The sequence below is a fragment of the Lolium perenne genome, chromosome 5 (genome assembly GCF_019359855.2).
Source record: "Lolium perenne isolate Kyuss_39 chromosome 5, Kyuss_2.0, whole genome shotgun sequence".
Taxonomy (NCBI): Eukaryota; Viridiplantae; Streptophyta; class Magnoliopsida; order Poales; family Poaceae; genus Lolium; species Lolium perenne.
Window position 1 is genome coordinate 183,828,756 of NC_067248.2, and position 21,412 is coordinate 183,850,167.

General features: G+C 43.8%; 2 protein-coding genes and 1 long non-coding RNA gene across 7 annotated transcripts; 2 read left to right on the forward strand and 1 right to left on the reverse strand.

The window, feature by feature from the left end:
• Positions 1-844: 844 nt before the first annotated feature.
• Positions 845-6,133, forward strand: LOC127301178 (uncharacterized). Of its 5 annotated transcripts, none has more exons than XR_007851899.1 (6): positions 845-2,782; positions 2,911-3,025; positions 3,116-4,911; positions 5,090-5,300; positions 5,402-5,483; positions 5,812-6,133. It is a non-coding gene; the product is annotated as an uncharacterized lncRNA (long non-coding RNA). The 5 variants fall into 5 exon arrangements; XR_007851898.1 differs by having other exon boundaries at positions 3,116-4,310; XR_007851897.1 differs by having other exon boundaries at positions 3,116-3,642; positions 3,894-5,300.
• A 238-nt stretch (positions 6,134-6,371) lies between these two features.
• LOC127301175 (MND1-interacting protein 1) lies at positions 6,372-11,314 on the forward strand. Its single transcript, XM_051331398.1, has 2 exons — positions 6,372-7,931; positions 10,477-11,314. The coding sequence occupies exons 1-2, from the start codon at positions 6,534-6,536 to the stop codon at positions 11,002-11,004; spliced, it is 1,926 nt and encodes a 641-aa protein (XP_051187358.1). The 5' UTR covers positions 6,372-6,533; the 3' UTR covers positions 11,005-11,314.
• Positions 11,315-17,966: 6,652 nt separating this feature from the next.
• Positions 17,967-20,865, reverse strand: LOC139831683 (uncharacterized). The gene is made up of 6 exons (XM_071821001.1): positions 20,637-20,865; positions 20,527-20,546; positions 20,319-20,453; positions 19,872-20,145; positions 18,984-18,991; positions 17,967-18,029 (listed from the first exon to the last, which is right to left on the reverse strand). The coding sequence occupies exons 1-6, from the start codon at positions 20,863-20,865 to the stop codon at positions 17,967-17,969; spliced, it is 729 nt and encodes a 242-aa protein (XP_071677102.1).
• Between the last annotated feature and the right edge of the window lie 547 nt (positions 20,866-21,412).

Here is a 21,412-nt window from a genome sequence, read left to right on the forward strand (position 1 = left end):
AGGTAAGTAATAATAAATCTCACTGGCTAGCCAAGTTCTGCAACGCAGGGAAGCCCTGCATCATCGGGTCAACACCAGTCGAGGCTTCAACAACTGCCTTCATACAATAGGAATCTGACAAGGCCATCTTGACGAGCTCGCGACTCTTGCCGGGGTCGTGGAACTCACCACTTTATCGTGGCGCGTTCAGCGAGTCTCCGAGCCACACGAGCTGCTTCCGGCTAATCAGAAACCAATGAAATCTTCTGTTGATACTCACCGCTGCACCGCCCCACAACCAACAACCAAGGAGTTCCTAAATCGAATCTGAATATATGAGTTTTTCGATGGAAATTCTGAATGGATCTTGTTTTTTTATGGTTTTTGGATCAGATTTTTTGTTCATATTTTCTCAGATAAAAAACATGTATTATTGGATCCGAATTTTTGGAGCATCAACCTGGTATGCAACTTACTTCCTCATATTTAAATAATTATGCATATTAATATTGCTGGTCTAATTGTTGGGTAGATGAGGAGCAGGAGTCTGGGGCAACATTGGGCCCCTGGACATTGACTAGACGACCTATTCAACCGACATTGGCATCTTCTAGGCCACACACTCATGGAGGCTGTCACACTTGCCGCCTTGTGGGACACCACACTGACGACCGGACATCCTGACGGAGTTGAGGCGGAACCTTGCCATGATCATAGGCAATGGTGGATGCACCTTCATGTGGGACAAGAATGCATCATTGTTTCTTGTTGGTTGCGCTCTCATGACAATGTTTAAACAATGCGTCTTCCGTTGCAACGCACGGGCAAATTTCCTAGTAGATATAGATATCTCTATCTCTATCTATCTACCATCTAAAAAGGAAGAACTTCCTCTGTTTCCTCCGGTCAGAGGTTTCGTCCTACATATTTTCTTGGACTGTTTTGCCCTCCCACCAAAACTCGACTTAGTCAAACCTCCCAATCAAATGTGGCGCCCCTACGGCCCTAATTTTTCTCGTCTCTCTCCTCGCCCAATCGTGCAGGATTCATCCGAGTCCGCGGACGCCGCCGCCGCCGCCTCCCTCTAGCAGCCCAGCGCCGCCCTGCCCCCTGCCACCATGGATCCGGGCCGAGCTCCCCGCCTCCATGGATCCCATCTCTTCGCCGCCATGGATCACGTATCTTCGCCGCCATGGATCCCGGACCTGTACCCCACCATCGACCTGGACTAGGTCGTGCACATCCTGTGCTCCACGAACAGCGGCATCCTCACGTGCCTCCGCAGTTTCCCGTTCCTCCGCATCCCTCCGGACGCCGGACGACCTTGAGATGGATTGGAGGCCGCCCAGCCTTCTCCCTCCCTGTCGCCTCTTTGTGTGGCAGCTGGAGATCGCGAAGCGCCTCCTCAGTGAGGACACGTCCGTGAGCGGCAGGGGCGTCTACACTGTGCTCGGCATCTCCAACGCCATCACCAACCTCCACAGTACGGCCGTACTGATCCGTGTATGAGATATGGAATTTCAGTTTCCTATCAGTAGCCTCAAATCTGTATTATTCTCTCTGTATTTTTTTATCGGTCCGCGCCATCTTCAGGCGAGTCTCCGCCTCCTGTGGGACGCCATCCGTGATCCCCTCTCCTACGCCGAGGGGTTGACGCAGCACAGCTCAATGCCACTGCCAGGTCCCCTCTCCTATGTTAATTCATGGTTTGAAGATTTGATGTGTATTTCAATAAAACATGGGTACAGATATATCTTTGTAAAACATGGCATAATATGTGGTCTCTTTTTGCTCGAGCTTTATTTATCTTTTCCATCATCGGTTAATGTTGTAAGTCCCATTTTCACAATGTCAACTGCAGATATTAGATATGTTCAGTGTTTGTAGTGCTAAATCATCAGCCTATGTTTGCCTAACTTCTGTATACACCATATGATCTGGTATGCAGTTTCATTTCAGAGATAGTATCTTATATGCATGTTCTCTAAACTCTATGGTCATTTGAGAGTCATGAGTCTGTGATTGATATGACGTTATGAATTTGCTAACCTCAAATATGGCCACAAAAGATTGATTGTTAGTCGTCAGATTTTAGATAGTTTTGAACCTTTTTCTGAAATGTTCAAAATAACATTTGATCTACTGATAATTTATGTATGGTTTCTGCTGCAATGCATTATTTGCTACCACATTAGAAATATAGTGGGTATTGTTTTTGACAGGGTAATTTCTTGTCGCAAGAACTGAGGCTGGAATCATGGAATTATTCTTCCGCTCTTTTTCGCATGAAGCAGCAGGACTGAACATGCCAATACAGTGGGCATCATTCACAACGAAGAGGAGGTATTTTATTGTTATCCTTAATTTTTTTCTTTTTATCCAATCAAGTGCCTTTAAGTCCTCTTACTTGAATCCTTAGACATGATGTTTCTCTGTAAGGGTTGTCATTCAAGCATGTGGTATATCATATATTCATACATGTAGCTGAGAAGATATCTTAGTTGGTGGTGCATTTTTATTTCAGAATAGTATGGATGTAATCTTCATGCTATCGTATGATTGATTTGGGTTACACTCTACGCGAATGCTTACCAAATTGTTACTGAAGTGCATCATTTCTGAAGCAGTGAGGATTATTATTTGATTAGCCTATACCTGCCACCAAGTTTATGCTGGGGCAGAGTACTGAAAGTCTGAAACTATTGTGTCGAGCTAATTAAGAAGTCTATTGTACCCAGCTTCAGTCTTGTGCGGAGATTGCGTACAGGCTTAGGTTTCATTGTCACTGATCCTTCACATAAAGGTAATAAATGACTGGGCAATTGAGTTTCCTTCGGCTTTGTTCATATTCTGACCCAAGTTCAATAAATGGATCCTGCAGAATAATTTTTAGTCCAACAGTAATACTGAGTTATTCACTTATTCTTATAGGACTCAAGGTGCAGCACTTCTGAAGGGGGTGGGGATTATTCTCCATTCACTGTGCCTAGATTGCAAATGTTCAGTAAGAAGCTTAGGTTTCACTAGCATGATCCATCGCTGTAAGGTAATGAATGATTGTCTGTTGATATTCGCGAGATCCCTTTTCACCTTATTCCCTTCAGTGTGCTTGGTTTGATGCTGCATGGTTGTCCAGGTTAGTGGACAATCGACACTTGACACCAGTTTACAAAGTAGCGGGATGTGTTCCTTGAGAGCTTTGTAGAGCGACGGTGATGCAGTATATATGCAGCGCCGAGTTGAGAAGCATACATTTTCTTTCTGCATTCGAACATGCATCTAAATGGTGCTGAGGCGCGAGGTTATTGTGATTTTACCTCCGGGAGAAAAGGCAGGCGTGGCACAGTAGGCATGCTTTTCTTGTTTTTTATTTATTTCACATGTGTAAATTAGTGGAATTATTTTCTTCATAGAGTAAATTCATTTCCTATGGGAACATGTAGAAACTTGATGGGTGATGAACAGGTCAGTGAAGCGGTGGTATTTTATTGTTATCCTTATAATCTTTTATTTTCTCGAATCAAGTGCCTTTGAATCCTTTGACATGATGTTTCTTTGTAAGTCTGGTACTTCAAGAACGTGGTATATCATATTTCATACATGTAGCTGAGAAGCTATCTTTGCTAGCACAATCCCTGAATGTAAACTTCATTCATGTTTCAGGTACACATTTGCCTTTTGTTTCCTGTCTTTGTTCAGATTGCTTGGTCTTACACATCATTTCATTTAACTCGGAATCTTAATGTTATGGCATGTTTAATCTTACATGTCTGAGCTGGTTTTAACTGCTCACTAGAAAAACATGATGATTTTCTAAGAGGCTGAAGTCAATTAAATATCCATATGAACTATCAGGTTGATTGTTAAGATCCGCCTTCCTCTGTGAATACTAAAAAATTCTTCCTTGTGTGCAGGATTGCCTGGGGATGGGAGGAATCTGATTTCTACCTAGAGCATATAATAAGATGTCCACATGCTTCGTGGAAATTCCCCTCAATATAAGTTCCTTAATCCTACACTCCTTCTGCAACTTATGTTGTTGATCCACATGTTGTGTATGTTATAAGCAACACTAGGCCTGAAGCTATCTTAACATTTGCTTGTTTGGTAAAAAATGTACTCACGACTAGGAGCAACAAGTTAATACTCTGGCCGTAGAATATGATCTAAAAGTTGCCCGTAAAGTGTATTCGGGACTGGGAGAATCTAGGGACGAGTGGGTGCGCATGCACGGCCTACCCCTCCCGCCGGCAGCGGCACGACCCATCCGCACGCTTACCGTTGGCGGCAACCCGTGGGCCCGTATCTCCCGAAATACACCTATCATCAATGTGAGTTGTTGTAGTATGCATGATAAATATTCAGCGCACTTCAAGATAGCCCCTAATTTCCTTTTTTTAACGTCTTACACTTTATGATGGGTCGTTTTATTGAATAGTCGCTAATGTCTGCTAAATATTCAGCACGCTGCAAGATATTTTGTATTCCAGTTGAGATTTGTGTTTCTTTATGCAATGACTACTAGCTAAGTGACTGCAAGAGTCTGCCATGAGCAGATTCCAGATCAAATATAGTCAAACTATCATTATCTTCCTTTGTGTTTACTTCAGTTGTACAAATAGGGCTTTGCTCAATTCTGTGGATCAGCTATAGTTATATACAAGGTATTTGTGATGGTGCATCACAAGAATATGACACCATTCTGTAAACGCCCTTTCTTCCTTGCACTCTTATGTCCATACACAGTAACTATGTGATGTGCAAAAGGAGCATTCCTCATTTAATATTTAAAGATTTAGTTTTATTTCCATTGCATGGTGGTAATGCTCTTTTGTTTGTATTATTTAAATCTTTTTCTATGACAGTATATATATTTGAGAAGCAGCAAAGTGATTTCAAGCTATATTAAAGCGTTCTACCCATATTTTAAAGGTTGAACCACTTTTTATGGTCTTACTTGTCTTTTCTTCCGTGCAATGGAAAAAATATTGATGCTTTTTTGCTCTAATACCAAGGTTCGAAAAATTATAGGGATGAAAAGATTATTAATATTTTGTACTGGGTGATGGGTTATGTTGATCTAAATCATTTGTTGCTGACCTCCATCCAGGTTAATTTTGTGCAGGTTTGCTAGAACGCGAGCAGCAGTAGCTGATTGCCATTCCTTGAGGATCTAGAACCTTTCACCACGAACCTCGACGAGCTTGCTCCTAAATGCCTCAAGAACATACTCACTGATTTCATTCCTCTTATGTGTCTGCATCACCGCAGGAGGATTTGAAGAAACTTTCTTCGATTTCTCCATCAAGGTCGACAACACGGTGAGCCACTTAGATCCTGGTTTTCTTTTAATATTCGCTTGAGAATGGTTTTGTCCTTTGTTTGCTACAAATATAATTTTCTCTCTGTATTTCCTTTATAGAAGACAAAGAAGTCCATCATCCAGAAGGAGAAACACAGAACTACTGAATCACATGGACAATGGCAACGGAGTCGTCAACGAGGTCTCTGCCCTTTTGGGCCGTTTCCTACTCTTGGTTGTTAGATAATATCAAATTACTTTGGTCAATATTCTTGCTCAACTATATATTATTTACTTCCTGGGTGCGGTACTGCATATTTTGGTCGATTACCAAGTATTATACTCTCCATTTCTTTACAACTTTCTAAACTCGGGGTGAGATTTTCTAATGAAAGAAGTCAGGAGACAATACCGAGTATCAACAACACTCTAGAGATTAATTTCATTGTCATGCAATATTGAATGATCTATGTTTATTAAATTTCCGCTCTTTTGCTTATGGTGACATCCTGTTATCAATGGATCATTAGGTGTGTTATGTGCACCATCGTGACCTACATCGATAACACTACGAGGTCTTCTGCGGTGCTAAAGCTAAAGGTTGAGGAGTGACACACACAGGAGGAACAAATGGAAAGGAAGACGAAGTGGGTATATATATTGAATTTGTGATAATGCTGGAGAGATTAGAGCTGGGTTATTTTGATCAGTCTTGGCAGAGCTCGGTAGATGAATGAGAAATTCCCTCCAATAAATTGGTTGTTGCGCATGCGCGTGATACTTGGAAAGGAGAAACGGTAGAAGCATGAATTGTCACGATGTTATAATGTTATATGAGAAAGTGCTTTTGTATGTTTTATTTGTTTTATCCCGGACAAGTTAGGTTTCGTGAGCGACGATAACCACATTGTGAAAGGTGGATCTAAATAATCGACGACAACCATGACGAAAAGAGGCGAAAAGTAGATACCAAGAAACCATGGCAGCTTTGGTGAAGTGTATGAGGCCTCTCCTAGGAAGCCCTAAAACCCATAGCCCAGGGCCCCCATCAAGCCCAGAAGGAAGCGATCCCCATTCTCTTCCCCTTCCGTTACCACTCCACCCCACACCCGGTCACCATTCACGCACACCCATCGACTTGGTATCCGGCTCTCTGCTGCGCCGCCCACCCGGCAAACCCCACCCTAACTCCGATCCCATCGCCGATCGCCGCCGCCCTAAACCCCGCCGCCCGCCCGCCGTCTCCCCTCCCATGGCCGGCCAGCCCCGCGAGCGGGGGTCCCGCGCCGCGCGCAAGGGCCGCCCCGTCCGCACGCCGGCCGCCGTCCTCGCCCTCAACCCCACCACCGAGTCCGATCCGTCCGCGCCGGCCTCCGACGACGTCTCCCCATGGGGCCGCTCCACGGAGCTAGAGCTGGAGAACCGCCTCCACAAGAGGCTGCAGGAGGCCTACGCGGCGGCGCTGGCCGGCCTCGCCGACCTGGGCTACGACGAGGACACCGCGCTCCGCGCCGTCCTCCGCGCGGGCCACTGCTACGGGAAGCTCGACGACCCCGTCGCCAACATCATCGCCAACGCCAGCGCCTTCCTCTCGGATCCGGAACTCGCCGGCGGGTCCGGCGGCTTCGCTGATCTCCGCCGCCTCGAGGAGTACTCCCTCGCGGGGCTCGTCTGCCTCCTCCAGAGCAGCCGCCCCACCCTCTCCCGCGTCGAGGCCATGTGGTGCCTCCTCTCCAACGACCTCCGCCTCGAGCAGGCCATCAACATGGGGGCCGCCTTCACCGATAAGTCCCCCACAGATGGGCTTCTGCCCGCCGCAACTGCCCCAGGGCAGGGCGGCCACTGCCAGTACCATGCCACCGCGGCCACCGCGGAACCGCAGAACCACATGTTTGACCCTGAAACCTTCATGCGGCTTGCGATGCGAGCGAATTCAGACAGCGTGGCTGGGGTGTCCTCCTGCGTCAAGACCACTTGGTCACGGTCCAGCATTGCTGTCCCGGATGGGCAGCCCAAGCAGTCTTTTGCGATGAAGGTGTCCACTGAAGACCTCATCGAGTCTGTCGCGGCGGAGCTCGAGTCGCTGGACATTGACAAGAAGGATCCTCCTGCTGAGAAGCCTGATCCCAAGAATGAGATGGTGCGTGACCTCATTAAGCAGACACGGGAGATGGAGGAGCTGCTCAAGGAGCGCAAGGAGTGGGCCCAGCAGAAGGCGGTGCAGGCTGCTCGCAAGCTAGGCAATGATCTCACTGAGCTGCGTGTGCTGCGCATGGAGCGTGAGGATAGCCAGCGGCGCAATAATGACAAGCAGGCCACAGAGAATGAGACGTCCAAGCGTCTCGCCCATCTGGAGAATGAGCTGAAGAAGAAGAGTGGGTTGCTTGACCGCAGTAATGCGAGCGTGCAGAAGCTGGAAATGGAAAATGCAGAAATACGCGCTGAGATGGAAGCTGCCAAGCTGAGTGCATCAGAGACTGAACGGCAATGCCAGGTGCTGCTGAGGAAAGAGAAGAAAGATAACAAAAAGCTTGACCAGTGGGAGCGCCAAAAGGCCAAGCTGCATGAGGAGATCACTGAATGCAAGGCAAAGATTGCGCAGGCAGACAAGGAGCTTGCTGGGGTCAACAAGTCTATAAAAAATATGGAGGTACGCGAATGAATTTGCACAGCACATCATGATTGTTGCTTTAGTGCTGTATGTGCATCTATCTTGTTATTTGCTAGCAGGTACTCATAGGCGACAACTTTCCCACTACGAGAGATTGCAGCGTTTAGATAATTTACAGTTGCAGTAGCGAAATGACCTTTACGTATCTTGCTTAGCTGGTCATCTAGGCAGCATACAGTTTAATAAAGTAGTGATAATCCTGACAACCTATTGAGTCCTCTTATAGAAAATACAACTAGTCGTTAAAACCACATTTGTTAAGAAGTCGAGTATTTAGGCATGCATATTGTTTGTCTTCCCATAGCTGTTTACACTGGAAGTGGCTTAGATAATCTGTTCCATGATTAAAACAGGATGATTGGACTTTGTAGTGAACAAACAGTCACTGATTATGTACGCTTTATTGACGCTAACTGGTAGTTACTGCACTTCCCTGTGACTTATTGATCTGCATTGGTGTAGGTATCATACATCCGTGTATTAAATTTTGATATCATGCAGCTGGCAGCATCAGCATTCATCCATAACTGTGAGCTATTGCTCAGTAACTGCTACTTCTTCTTTTGGAATTTATGACGGAAAAACGTTTACGTGGGAGTCGCTCTGCGCAACACAAGTAATAGGTTGCCAGGTTTTAAATCCTGTGGGCCCTGCCAACATTATTTTTTTCGCGGGAAAACTGCCTCTATTGATGCCTGCATGCACGGTCTGGATCCTGTCGTGCTGTGGTAACTTTTTTCGCACATTCGTGCCGCCTGCATGCACGGTCTGGATCCTGTTGTGCCGTGGTAATGCTTTTCGCACATTCGCGCGTGATGCCGCGATCGGCGTCCTTTCTTTTGCTATGCTGCTAGGTCCAGAATTATTACATTTTTTTACTAATGATTTGTCTTATTAGTCAGAATCATATACATTATTTCATAAAAATGATCATACTGAAAATAGTGTAGTGACATCCATAGTCTTGATTCATGAACAACACACAGAATAAGCTTACCACACTGCCACAAAAGTTTCTTGCTTGTGGTGTGTATTTTGGTCTTCTTCTTTAGCCTGGTAATACTGTGTCCCAGCCTCCCCGGTAACCATGTGAATCATATTGGACTGCCTCCCTCAGTTTCTTCACCGAATTTGCTTTCTTAAATCAGCAAATTAGTATAGAGGCATTTGATAGTTGAAAAATAATATAACATAGAAGTGCATGGTAGCTTTTCGTTATATTCATTACATGGACAAGGGAATACCTAAAATGTGTTTTGTTAGGATTTTCCACACGCTTTATCAAATTTTGGCTCTGCTCTGGGGCATAGCATTTGTTAAGCCAATATAAGTTGTTTTGGGCAGTTTTAACTTAAAATTGTTTTGTGCCTTATTTTGTCAACTATTAAATTGTTGTTTCTTTCTATGTTATAGACTCGGGTGCTAATCTGCCTTTTTTCCATCTGTTAATTTATATTTATTGCGATACGGATCAGAAATAAGATACTGCAGCTAGAACATAGTTAATGCTATTTAGCTGCTAATGGACCTCAAAATTTGAATATTGACTCCACCAGTTGTTCAATTATAAGTTGGCTTATAACTGAAAGTTAAAAATAGACTCATTTAAGTTTTTTCAAAGAGGTACACAGTTCAATATAATGACGCTTTCAGCAAGGCTGTAATGTGGATAGTGATCCTAGCTTCTACGTTTGCGTCCCAGTATGCGCAGGTTTAACCTTGTTACTAGGAAAGTAGAGGGCTACTTGATAGTTGTAGTTCTATTTTATTTTACTCCACATTTCATGCTTCTTCCCTTCATGTTAATTTGACCTGTTACTGCAAACCTTTGCCCTCTATTTTCCATCAGAGTTTATTATATATGCAGATTATTATTGGAATCGAACTAGTTTACTTATCTCAGAAATCCATGTTGGGGATTTCAAACATGTTATTCTTGTTTTCTGGTTTATAATATAATTGGTTAATCCATTATCTGCACAAATACTTTTGTACTATAACTTGATTTTGAGAGTCTCCACTAATGGTGTCTTCTCTTGGTGCATCAAATTTCCATGTTGTGCTAGGCCTACATATCTTGAAGGATATTGTTGCTATTCATGTTCTGTTTGAACATGTTAGTATTTAAAATACAAGTGTAGAATAATATGTTGCATGGTAAAAGCACAACTAATTAGTACTATGTAACTAGTTATGGGAGTGTGATATCATAGCTTTATGCCGTCAGTTCTTTTCTTTGCTGTCAAACATCGCATCACTTAATCTTTTGCGTGTTTGTTGGTTGTTTCTACATTTCCTGTCTATTTTACGCATGCTTAAATGCAGACTTCATTCTGTCGGTCTATTTTTCGTATTGCTAGCATTGGTTGTATTTAACACTCTGCATGTATGCATCTTTGGGGTAACAAGCTATGTTGATGATGGAATGAAATGTACCTAGTGTTGATTTAACACTTCAATATGGGTGTACTGTGGTTGCTCCGTTGTCTGACAGATTTATTTGTAACATGTGTCTGGCTTGCAGGTTAAAATTCGAGAAGACGCAAAGGCCACAGAAGACAATTTGGCACTTGCGGAGCAGGAACGTGGGAAGCGGGAATCTGCCAAAGCTGATGCTGATCGCCGCCTAGAAGAAATTCGCCGGAAGACAGAAGTGGAGTCCCAGTGCTACAAAGATGACCTCAGGAGGCTCCAGGATGAATTATCCCGTCTGCAGAAGTCATTGGGTGCAAACGGGTCGACGGTTCCATCAACCCGCTCTCCTGCTATGGCTGATCGAAATACAGGGCGGGCACCTAAGCAGGCCAACCAGCGGCAACCACCACCTGCATCCAACAGGCCGCAGGAGCCGCCTGTCCAGAAGACAGGCCGTCGCAGGGACTGCGTGATCTGCAAGAAGGAGGAGGCCTGCGTGATCCTGCTGCAGTGCGCTCACCAGGTCTTGTGCGTCGGCTGCAACAAGCAGCATCAGGAGAAAGGCTTGGTTCGCTGCCCCACCTGCAACGCCAAGATCGAGGAGAGGATCAGGGTTTTTGGTGCCAGCTCCAGCTGAGGCACCGGGTGGCGGTGGTGATGCTGTTGCTGTGGCTTGGTTTCTCTTGGGGCAAAGAACGCTGAAACTTGTGGTCGCCTTTGCTTGCCGTTTTTTTTTACCTCCGTTATACTGTGAAGAAAGTGTTATAGGTCGTCGGTCCGTCTCATAAGTTTTACCCTGGTTGGTTCAGCTGCTCATGGATATATGGTTCTGCTGAATGCTGCAGCCGTGTCTGGGTATATGGGTACATTCAAACCTTTTTTGGTCGAACAGGAACAGAGGAACCCTTCGGGATATATGAGTCAAAATTGAACTTTTTTATGGACAACCGATGTGTGTGATCTGTAGTTTTCCTGCTTGGTATTCTTGTTGGTCCAGTCTCCTGTGGCGTGGAAAATTCTGTGAAGATAATGCCCAGGCTGTTTCTGGAAAACAAGTTTTACCGACGAGGATATTTTCTCGGTACTTGCTGCGTTCCAACCCAGCACAGGCGGAAGCATTGCAGAGTATTTTTTTACGACGCCAAGGTGAAAAATTACTTATTATTTTGACAAATTTTCAACCTCCTTATCTCTACTACTTATAAAGGCACGAAGTTACGTAGGAAAATAAGATCTCGACCGTATATCCGAACGGATCAAACGATCCATATTCATTTGTTCTCCCCGTCCCTCGCCCAAAAATTACGTACCTTCCGTGACTCCATCCCCGCTCTCCACGCCCACCATCCCCGTATGCTCCGAAATAAATTAGGTCCAAGAAAAACTGAACAACACGATCTCGCCCGCCGCCCTGCCATCGCGCCGCTCACCATCGCCTCCATGCCCGCACCGGCCTGCTCGCGGCCGCTGCACAGGGCACACCACACCCGCTTGCCGCGTCGGCCCTACTCCGCAACCTCCATGCCCGCACCGCCTGCTCATGTTCGCTACGCCACCGGCGGCAACCAGTGTCGCCGCCATTGGCGATGACGCCTTCCACAACCTCCTCTCACAGCTAGGCTGACGATGCCATCTGATTTCGTTTCCACCTCCCCGCTTAGGCCATCCGCTATCTAGCCCCCGACCCTGCCATCTGTAAGGCATTTTCACAAACACCGGCGGTCAGAGGCGATGCCCTGAGGCCTTATGCAAGTCGACGATATGGGTCAGATGATGTTATAAGTGGTTACCTAACAGCGTAAGTATTGCAAAATACTCACTGGTTAACTAAATAAATACTTTATGTAGCTGATAGATTGGCTGATTCTCCTTTTATACTCCACGCTGAGACATTATGTTGCACATGACAAGTGTGTGATCTAACTACAGATTTAAGCCTCACAGACTCTGAGTGATGTATTGCCGGATCCTGTGAAGTTTCACATTTTCAGGGAATTGCTAAGCGCAAGGGATCAGGTTGGATTGCATCTACATCTTGTAGGTAATTTCCTCATATGGTTTTTCAGTTCCTCTTCCATGTGCACTACCTAGAAAATAAAATCCACCGAACCTCGACTATTAGTCGCTTGGAGAACTTTGTAATCTTTATTTTATCTGGTGTATAGTTCGGTTTCGACTAACATATTAAATCATTTTTTGCTTCATATTCTACCAGCTTTCTATGCTTGAAGCCACCGAAGAAAAGTTGGCTGCTGTTGGATTTCGTGGAAGAGCACCACCAGAAAAATAGTACTCAGCATGTGCATATTTCTCTTATTTGGTTATAATCTGTTTGATTACTGCTAAATTCCTTAGACTAACAATCTCACCAACTTATTTCTTTTATTTACACACATCCTTTTGTGTTCTTTTCTACTTTGGTAGTGAGAGGACAGAGACTGGTGGGGACTGATGGCAGAGGCATGGTAGTGGATAGTATAAGAGATGAGGGGAGCAAAGTGAGGAGGAGGTAAGACGAACAGTGGTGCGGTTGTTGACCATATATGTAGGGGTAAGCAATGCGTATCTTGGTGTCCACTACTTTCTTTCACACATTTTTTCTACTCAATTACCGGTTGTTCATATATTGATGTTTGATTTATGTATATAGTGATTCAGATTTCATGCTTATAGTATCGTTGAATTTCATGCATAAATCCAGGTTTCAGGCATAAATTCAGGTTTAGTCGACCAGAAGGGAGATAGGCAGATAGCCCATGACACAAGACTGCAGGTGTGCGTTTCTAAGTTATCTCTTCAATCATGTAGCTTGTTTTTTAATAGCAGTGTCAGCCGACAGGGTTGATGATGCGTTATAGCTGCACATTGAGTTACTTACATCTTAATGCAACAATTAGTAAGTGCAAATCAGTCTCGCTTGATGTTCCCTTACTAATGACTAAGATCTGTAATGGCATAGTGTGGAAAAGCGAAGTTGCGTATAGGGACGTTTGCTGTAATGGTATATCAGAAAAGATGTATTGTTTATATAAATATAAAAGGCTTATAAGTTGGGTCATTTATGACTATAGGAAATGAAGCACCTGTGCAAAATTTTGTAACACTGATATTCAAATATTATGTTTTCTCTTTGTAGTGTAATTTTAGCACTAACCAGTGTGTAACAAGACGTAGGGAAATGATCCAAGTGATAGGATACCGTCATGTTTAAGCAATTAAGTTACTGAAATTAGATAGACAAAAATCACCAGGTATTTTTAACCATGGCCGGACGGAACAAGCTATCTTCTTATAGACAGGGTGGAAAAAATACATAAGACAAAAGTTATTTTGACGGTTAAGATTTGGGCGCTACCCTGTCTAGCAAAAATTCTTCAGTTCTCATAACAGATTTTCTTTGAAGATGAATTGATTGTGATACTGGTTGCTTATGGTCGTTTCACTGAAGATGTTGGTTACCTGTTTCTGAAATGGTAAAGTGAGGGCGGTATGGGCCCCGTGTCGCTGGAGGAGTGGAGACTAGATCAGTGTGATGCTAGCTCTGCAAAAGAAATGCTCAGGTTTGTTCTTCACCTTGAGAAGGAAAAAGAATTGCAGTTTATGTGCTGCTCCTGGTTTTGGTGGAGCAGAATGCACAAAGTCAATGTCCAGGATAAAGTTGAAGCTTGTGAGAGTTACAATATCACAGGTTCGGCTTTGGACACATGAATCGAAACCGTACTTCGAAAAGAAAAAGACAAAACTGACAAAAAAAAACTGATCAATGTAAGAAACCTGGCTGTCCTGTTGAAAGTAAATTTTGATGGAGCTATTCATTCTGATACTAGGCGTGGAGACTGACTATTGTCAACTAAATATATTATATATAGGAGCATCCCATTTTATGATACATAAGCAAATGATGATTGGTTTATTGTCAAACTATATAATTTTCTATAAAGAACATTGGTTGAGACGTGCGTTGCACGTGCAAGCTTACTTTCATTCGAAATTAGAGTTACATCACCTAATAGAAGAGGTAGGATAGAAGCTAACTCATGAGCAGAACCTCTAGCCATTTTTGCTAACTCATGAGCTACACTATTGGCTTTCCTAGTTACATGTTCAAAGCTTCAAACTGAATTTTAATAAAATCACATGCTAGATGGTAACAATCATCGAAGGTCCCAGCATTATTTTTGTAGTATATATACGGAGTATATTTTACTACGAAGCGTCGCTGCGAAGTTTCCGGGAAGGCCTGGTAGATGTGCTAGCTAGCTTGCATACTAGGCTTGTAGGCCGGCTTGTCAGAGGGCGAGAAAGTCTTTGTATTCTCTGGAGTGTCAGAGTGAGGATAAAAACCAACAATGTGCTAGGAACACAGGGACTACATTTCATTTGTTACACAGGCGGCTAAATTCGGTTTGCTGTGCACTTTGCCTTGCCTGCTGGATCATCTTCAAAACCTTCAAAGAAAGCTCACTAGGAACGAGAAAGTGAGTGTGCTCTAGCGCTCAAACTTGGAAGGAAGCCCGTTAACCACATTTCTACGCCAACACTCTTCTTAGCCTGAAACTAGTTTGATGCCTGCAACGGTTTATGTTTCTCTCCCAGTTTCTTCGTAGCACTTGAGTCGCTTTGTTCTCGCGCCACCTTACATGTGACAAGAAACAGGTTATCTTTCTTGCGCATATTGCCTCCCCATACCCTATATTTAGGGTGTTTTATGAGATAAAGATGAATCAACCACCACTGCTGCCTTGGGTATTCAAGGTAATACACTTGGCAAACATATTAATGGTTCATTCACTGCCGGAAAACGTCAAGGTGCCAACGGCCTTTTCCTGTGTCGATGGCTTTTTGTCGGAGCCATCGGCACAGGGTTCGAACAGGACAGGCCGCGAAGCAAGCCATTAGCACAGGAAAAGCCATCGTCATAGGGCAATCTGTGCCGACGGCCACTGTCAGCACAACAAAAGGCCGTCAGCATAGGCCTGGTCTAGCCGTCGGCACATGTTTTTTTTTTCCTTTTTCCTCTTCAGCCCTATGCCGACGGCTTGGCACAAGATTTTTCTTCCACGCACACCCCTTGGAATCGCTTTTTTCATTTTTCAAAACTATATAAGAAAATGTTAGAAGTTTGAAAATAAAATATTTTGAGATGGTCATGTATTATGTGTTCTAGCTGTCAGGAAAATTAACAAACATGCGTTTCGATACATTATGCAAATGGCGTCATGTTTCGATAAAACAGCTTTTCTGGTTGCACATGACCTTCGATGAAAACGTTTTTATATGAAAATATATCTACGAAAATTTTTACATCCAATTTCAGCGGCCTATGGCTATTTACCGATTTTTTTAGCTTCCTCAAAATCAAAAAGGATATAGAAGTTTTTTTAGGTTTTAGATTTTGACGAAAAAATTTAAAAAATATTTTGTTGTTTCATGATTTATTATTAAAAACCAATAATGTATTTATTATTATTTAATCAAATAATTATTTGAAATTCAAATAAAAAAGAAGTGTGATATCATGGCCCAAGGGTTAATATGATTGATATGGTACTATTGTCAACAAAGAATAGCTCCTCTGCCGAAAGCTCATCCGGAAAGAACGAAAAGGTTAAACGTGCTCTCAATGGGAGCAATTTGAGGATGGCCAGTTTGACTATTAATAACTAATTCGACCTAATATTAAGTATGATTAGAGATTTAACCGTCAAACAATTCAAAAAAGTACCTCAATTTTTTGATTCTTTTTTTGAAGAAGAAATTGAAAAATGATGCACCTGTGTCGGCACAGGACCCTCCTAGGCTAACGGCCGTTAGGCCTCCGCCGGGCCAACCTGGAGCTGTGCCAACGGCCAAGTGGGCTGTGTCGAAAGAGTATTGTGCCGATGGTGGCCGTCAGCACCTTGACTGGTTCCTGTAGTGGCATATGAAGACATAGATTTTCCAATCTCCGCTGCAATTGAACTATTTAGTGTAAAGGTATCATAAATCTACCATGTTTAAAATGAGCCCTAAGAGCATCTCTAACAGATCCGTAAACATGCAAAACCTGTAAAATAATCGCAAGTTTACGGGTTCGGTTCCAAAATGGCGCCGATCCGTAAACGAGGCCAGCCCGAAAACGCAACTCGACCCCTACTTGTAGTAGGGGTCGAACGGCCGAACTGAACGTGAGCCCATACTTTGCGCGCGACAGAGATTTCACCTCCTCTACACGCCCAACCACCGCCGCCGCCGATTTACGCGCCATCTCCATTTTCTCCAATGACGCCCCAGATCTCGGCGCGATGAGTCCCGATTCGATGCCGCCAGCCACCAGAGCTAGCTCGCAGCTTCCGCCACCCTCTCCTGTGGCGGCGGTGTCTCGCAGGGCGGGCGGAGCAGAGACGAGCCCCGCCGAAGTTGCCACCCTGGTCGCGGCAACGTGTTAGTAAGCGGTGGCGCTCGGGTATTGTGAAGAAAGTGTTATAGGTCGCCGGTCCGTCTCATAAGTTTTACCCTGGTTGCTTCAGCTGCTCATGGATACATTGTTCTGCTGAATGCTGCAGCTGTGTCTGGGTATATGGGTACATTCAAACCTTTTTTGGTCGAACGGTAACAGAGGAACTCTTCGGGATATATGAGTCAATTTAACTCTTTTATGGACAACCGATGTGTTCCATCTGTAGTGTTCCTGCTTGATATTCTTCTTGGTCCGGTAATGTGTGGAAATTTCTGGTAATAAGATGTACTCGATGTTACGAGCAGTCTGTTTCTGGGAGATAGGTTTTACTACTAAGGATATTTTCTTGTACTTGCTGCCCCCGTTCCAGCCCAGCACGGCCATGGTCTCAGCCATGGTGAAAAATCTTGGCAGTACAATCTAGGAAGTAGCTTCATGAGTGTGGACAAGTGGAACCAGAGCCATGGAACCCATTTTTGAAAGGAAAAAAAAACAGAAAAGGCATTTCTAGATGTAGACAATGATGATTATATCATTATACCACTGTGCAAAAAGCTAACACAAAATACTCTGTATTCTGTTCTATGAAAAATTGATAAAATTGTGGATCTTAAAACTTTCAAACCTCTAAGATTTGTCAGATTTTGTTATTTTTGTGTTAGCCAAGAACTCGTATTTTGCACCAGATTTTGTAGGTGGATAGAATACATTATACATCACTAACTACATCTAGATCTTGTTTTAGTTAACCTTATCGAAATTTGAAAGGAAGGAGTCCATCTAGCCCGAGCTCCAAATGGTGTTGAGTCTAAGTCAGAGGGACGTTGAACGCCCAGCGCCGTCCATCAAGGAAATCTAGCGCCATGTTTCGCTGGGATGAAAGCCGCCCCAGCTCGAGGAAGCACAAGGCGTACTTTTTTGCGAACACGCTTTGCATGTCATTGCATTAGAAGAAAAAGAAGCGGATTACATCGGTTCCGGCATTCTAGAGGGAATGCGGGTACAAGACATGCTAGAATGGTAGGACGATCATGAGCATGCCGAGAGAGTACAACGCCCGAAAAAGAGTGTAGAGTCCTATCTCCAAATGTTGCCCAGCCCTACCGCACCCGATAGCTTCCAAAGCTCCACTTCTTCAGTGATGCGTATCAATCCAGCATTTAGACAGCCAGTGTTGTATGTTCAGTTCCAGGCACGAGCACGTCGCGGCGGCAGTTCTTGTTCTGCATTTAGACAGAAAGTGTTGTAGTATGTTCAGTTCATGCGAAATAAACAATTGTCATTCTGTCCTTCAAAAAAAAAACAATTGTCATTCTGCAATGAGTCTGTTCAGCATTTAGCCAGCTTCCGGAGTAGTAGATTCTGCCGTATATTAGCTAATACTTTCTCCTACCTATTTTATGTTGTGCATAATTTTTCGTGCAAGTCACATTGTGCAAATTTTGATAAAAAATATAGATAATAATACAAAGATCTACCATATCAAATACATATAACATGAAAATATATTTCATAACAATTCTAAAAATAATTTTTTTGTTGTACATGTTTATATTTTTATCAATATAGATGATTAAACTTTACGAAGTTTGACTTTGACCAAACATAGTTTAGGGGGTACTGGAAAGTTTGTCGTATGAGTATTGATGAGTTGGTGTACGAGTTAAGGATGATGATGAGTTTGTTGTACGAGACAGAAGAATTCACTAGAGACTAGAGAGTAGTGATTCTGGTCTTTGGTCCTAATACACTGACTTAATACTGGAGGAAGTTTGCGTATGAGTTCGTTGTATGCAATGAGTCATTTTGCTAAGTGTACTCTGACGAAACTGACGGAAATATAACACCTAAAACTGAACCCGACAACAGCAGGATTTATCAACACTGCTCTCTGTGGCACTTCAATGTCAATTCACAACTATATTATCACTGTGTTTTTCTTCTACCAAGATATATTGTACGGCTCTGGAAACTAAGTATCTTTGTAACAAGAAGTCAAGAACTAGGAAATGCACATGCAATTGACTAATGCTTAAGGGCGTAAACAGGTTCAGGTTGTGCAAACATATTACAGAAACCGTTGTGTTCTTACAGTTAACATTACTTTCATCTTAGTAATTTCATTTGTGTTCTAGATTTAGCGAACCTTATTGCAAGGACTAAGAGGTTATGTGTACCATTGTACCTACCAAACAAAGAAACTACAATTAAATTGCAGTCTGCAGTGAAAGGAAGAAATTACATCTCGACTATAAGAAACCTTATGAGGTTGGGGAGCACAAATGAAACATCAAATAGTCTATCTTGCAGCAATCGATAAACTAAATAACCAAGCTACATAAAGTAAGACAAGTAAATGGTAATAAGCCTCACGGTTTGCCTAGGGTTCAAGCCACACTGCATAGTATTTATGTCTAACAGACTGGAAGCTATGATATAGTACAGAATACGCTCCAAGTAAAAGTTCTTTACCTAAAGAATAGTATATGACAGACAGTTTAAACTTGAATAAATAATGTGCAGCATTAAGGCCCTACAGCATGATCTGGAGGAATTCCACAGCAATTTCGAAGTACCTAGCTCGGACCTATGTATGGCAAATAAACCATGCAAAAATCAATAACTGCACGACGTAATAGGTAGAACAGGGGTTGTCTATATCAGGAAAATCCATACTCCTAGATAGCCCTGCTGCCAATTGACTTGCAAGGTACAGACAAAGGTAAAACATGACATAAAGTAAGATAGAACAGGCTTTCCAAGGAACATAATTAAGGAAAATGTATTACGAATGACATGACACATTGTGGCATACATCCACATCATACTTAAATAGTGAAAATTGTGATATGTAATATCAATCTTTGGAAGCAGGGCAAAGCTTGCTAGAGAAATCCCACGAAATGCATGTATTTAGCAGCTGCAAGCCCGACAAAACTGTAGGTGCTACTACAAAGATTCATGATAGTAGGTCAAATCAAAAGGATCAAATGCAGATGCTAGTTGGTGGCAGAAAGATGGAGCTCCCCCTCCACTGAGTGGGCTCTTGAAAAGATGAAGCTCACAATCATGTCTGCTCCATTTTGCACTGGTCAGAGGCTTCAGTTTGGCATTCAGATCATCACCCGAAGAGAAACATTTCCTGGCGACCACAACCACCATCTTCTCCAGGACCTGAGCTCTCTCAGCGATGAACTTGAGGAAAGCAACCTCGCTTTTCGAGCCTTGGAACTCATAGAAAAACACCTTCTTCATCGTCTGCATGACACATTTAATGGGACCACCCTCCTGCAAGAACTTGAGATTGACCTTGCGAGTGGGCTCTTTAGCTGTGCGGGACTGCAAATGAAATCGGCGCACAAATATATAAATGAGGGTACATCATGCAGCAGCAGTTAATCTTATCATAAGTTTTTTCCATGTTAAGTATGTAAGTGCTCAATCCAGCAAGTCTGCAAGTTGAGTTAAGTTAAACCAAATTTACCTTTTTTCTAAGAAAAAACAAATTTTACCTGGACATGGAGCGTCTCGAGATTTGGAAAACTTCTGAGGTAGGCAGGCACCTTCTTTAGAGCACCGAGCGATCCAAATTGCAGCTCTATGGCCAAGATCTGGACACTGGGGACAATTCTATCCTTGGTCCCAGCCTGCAATGCACCCAAATAGAAGTTAATGTATAAAGTACACATGTTTTCGCAAAAAAAGAAGATACACATGTACCACGATGGCTGTGTTGCTAACTTCAATCTCATTATCTCCAGGCTAAAGGTATCCGATTGTACGAAGGTTGGGTGCATGGCCAATACTGATCGTGGATCGGCATGTCATACCCCTCCTCAGGTTGGGTCGATATCCACCAGAAGTCGACCAATGAAGAATCTTCTCCAGCAGAGGGGCATCCACGACGTTGATGTCCTCCAAGTAGGTAAAAATCAACTGAATGCGCCGCAGGCTGTGGCTGACGAGGCGGAGGCGCACTCCAGGGTTGCTTCCCACGATGACAAGGACCTCCAGAACTGGGCTTTTTTCAAGTAGGAAGGCGAGATCCCTGTCCTCCATGACACCGAAGCAGAGGCCGAGTTCCCGTAAGTTGGGAAAGGTGGCGTGCCGTGATACGGCGGCGGCAGTGTCTGGGAGCCTCCAGACTCCGAGGTAGAGGCGGGTGAGAGATTTAATCTAATTTCGTTATATTTTTTAAAATTTCGTTTGGGGTCGCTCGCTGGGAAAATGGGTCTCTCCAGATCAAAAGTTTCATCTATCCGACACTAAATAGCACCGAATTTCGGCATGAGAAGCGCCAACAAATGAAGATGCTTTAAAAAGAGAGGGGAGGAACGGCCAGAGGCCAAAAGTCATCCAGCAAATCGCAGATTCATTGCCTGGGCTAGCGGGATGGACATGAATCAAGCGACCACGGGAGGTAATGAACGTCCCTGTACAGAGCCGCGGCACCCAATCTGCTCCAGCGCATCACCGTCGCTTGCCAGTGCTTCGTCATGGGAGAGGGAGGTGGGGGAACGGGCTAAGGCCGTGGGCGCGGTGGTGGGCTGTCGTGCCCATCTTTACTTCTGCCTACTGATTGAAACCGACATGGGTTGGATCAACG

Bases quoted from the DNA above. Each gene is read 5' to 3' on its own strand.
- LOC127301175 (XM_051331398.1), top strand. From the start codon at position 6,534: ATGGCCGGCCAGCCCCGCGAGCGGGGGTCCCGCGCCGCGCGCAAGGGC. The intron at 7,932-10,476 runs GTACGCGAATGA...TCTGGCTTGCAG, and splicing joins AGTCTATAAAAAATATGGAG to GTTAAAATTCGAGAAGACGC.
- LOC139831683 (XM_071821001.1), bottom strand. From the start codon at position 20,865: ATGGAGGACAGGGATCTCGCCTTCCTACTTGAAAAAAGCCCAGTTCTG. The intron at 20,454-20,526 runs GTACATGTGTAT...GGTGCATTGCAG, and splicing joins TTAGCAACACAGCCATCGTG to GCTGGGACCAAGGATAGAAT. The intron at 20,146-20,318 runs GTAAAATTTGTT...TTTCATTTGCAG, and splicing joins TCGAGACGCTCCATGTCCAG to TCCCGCACAGCTAAAGAGCC.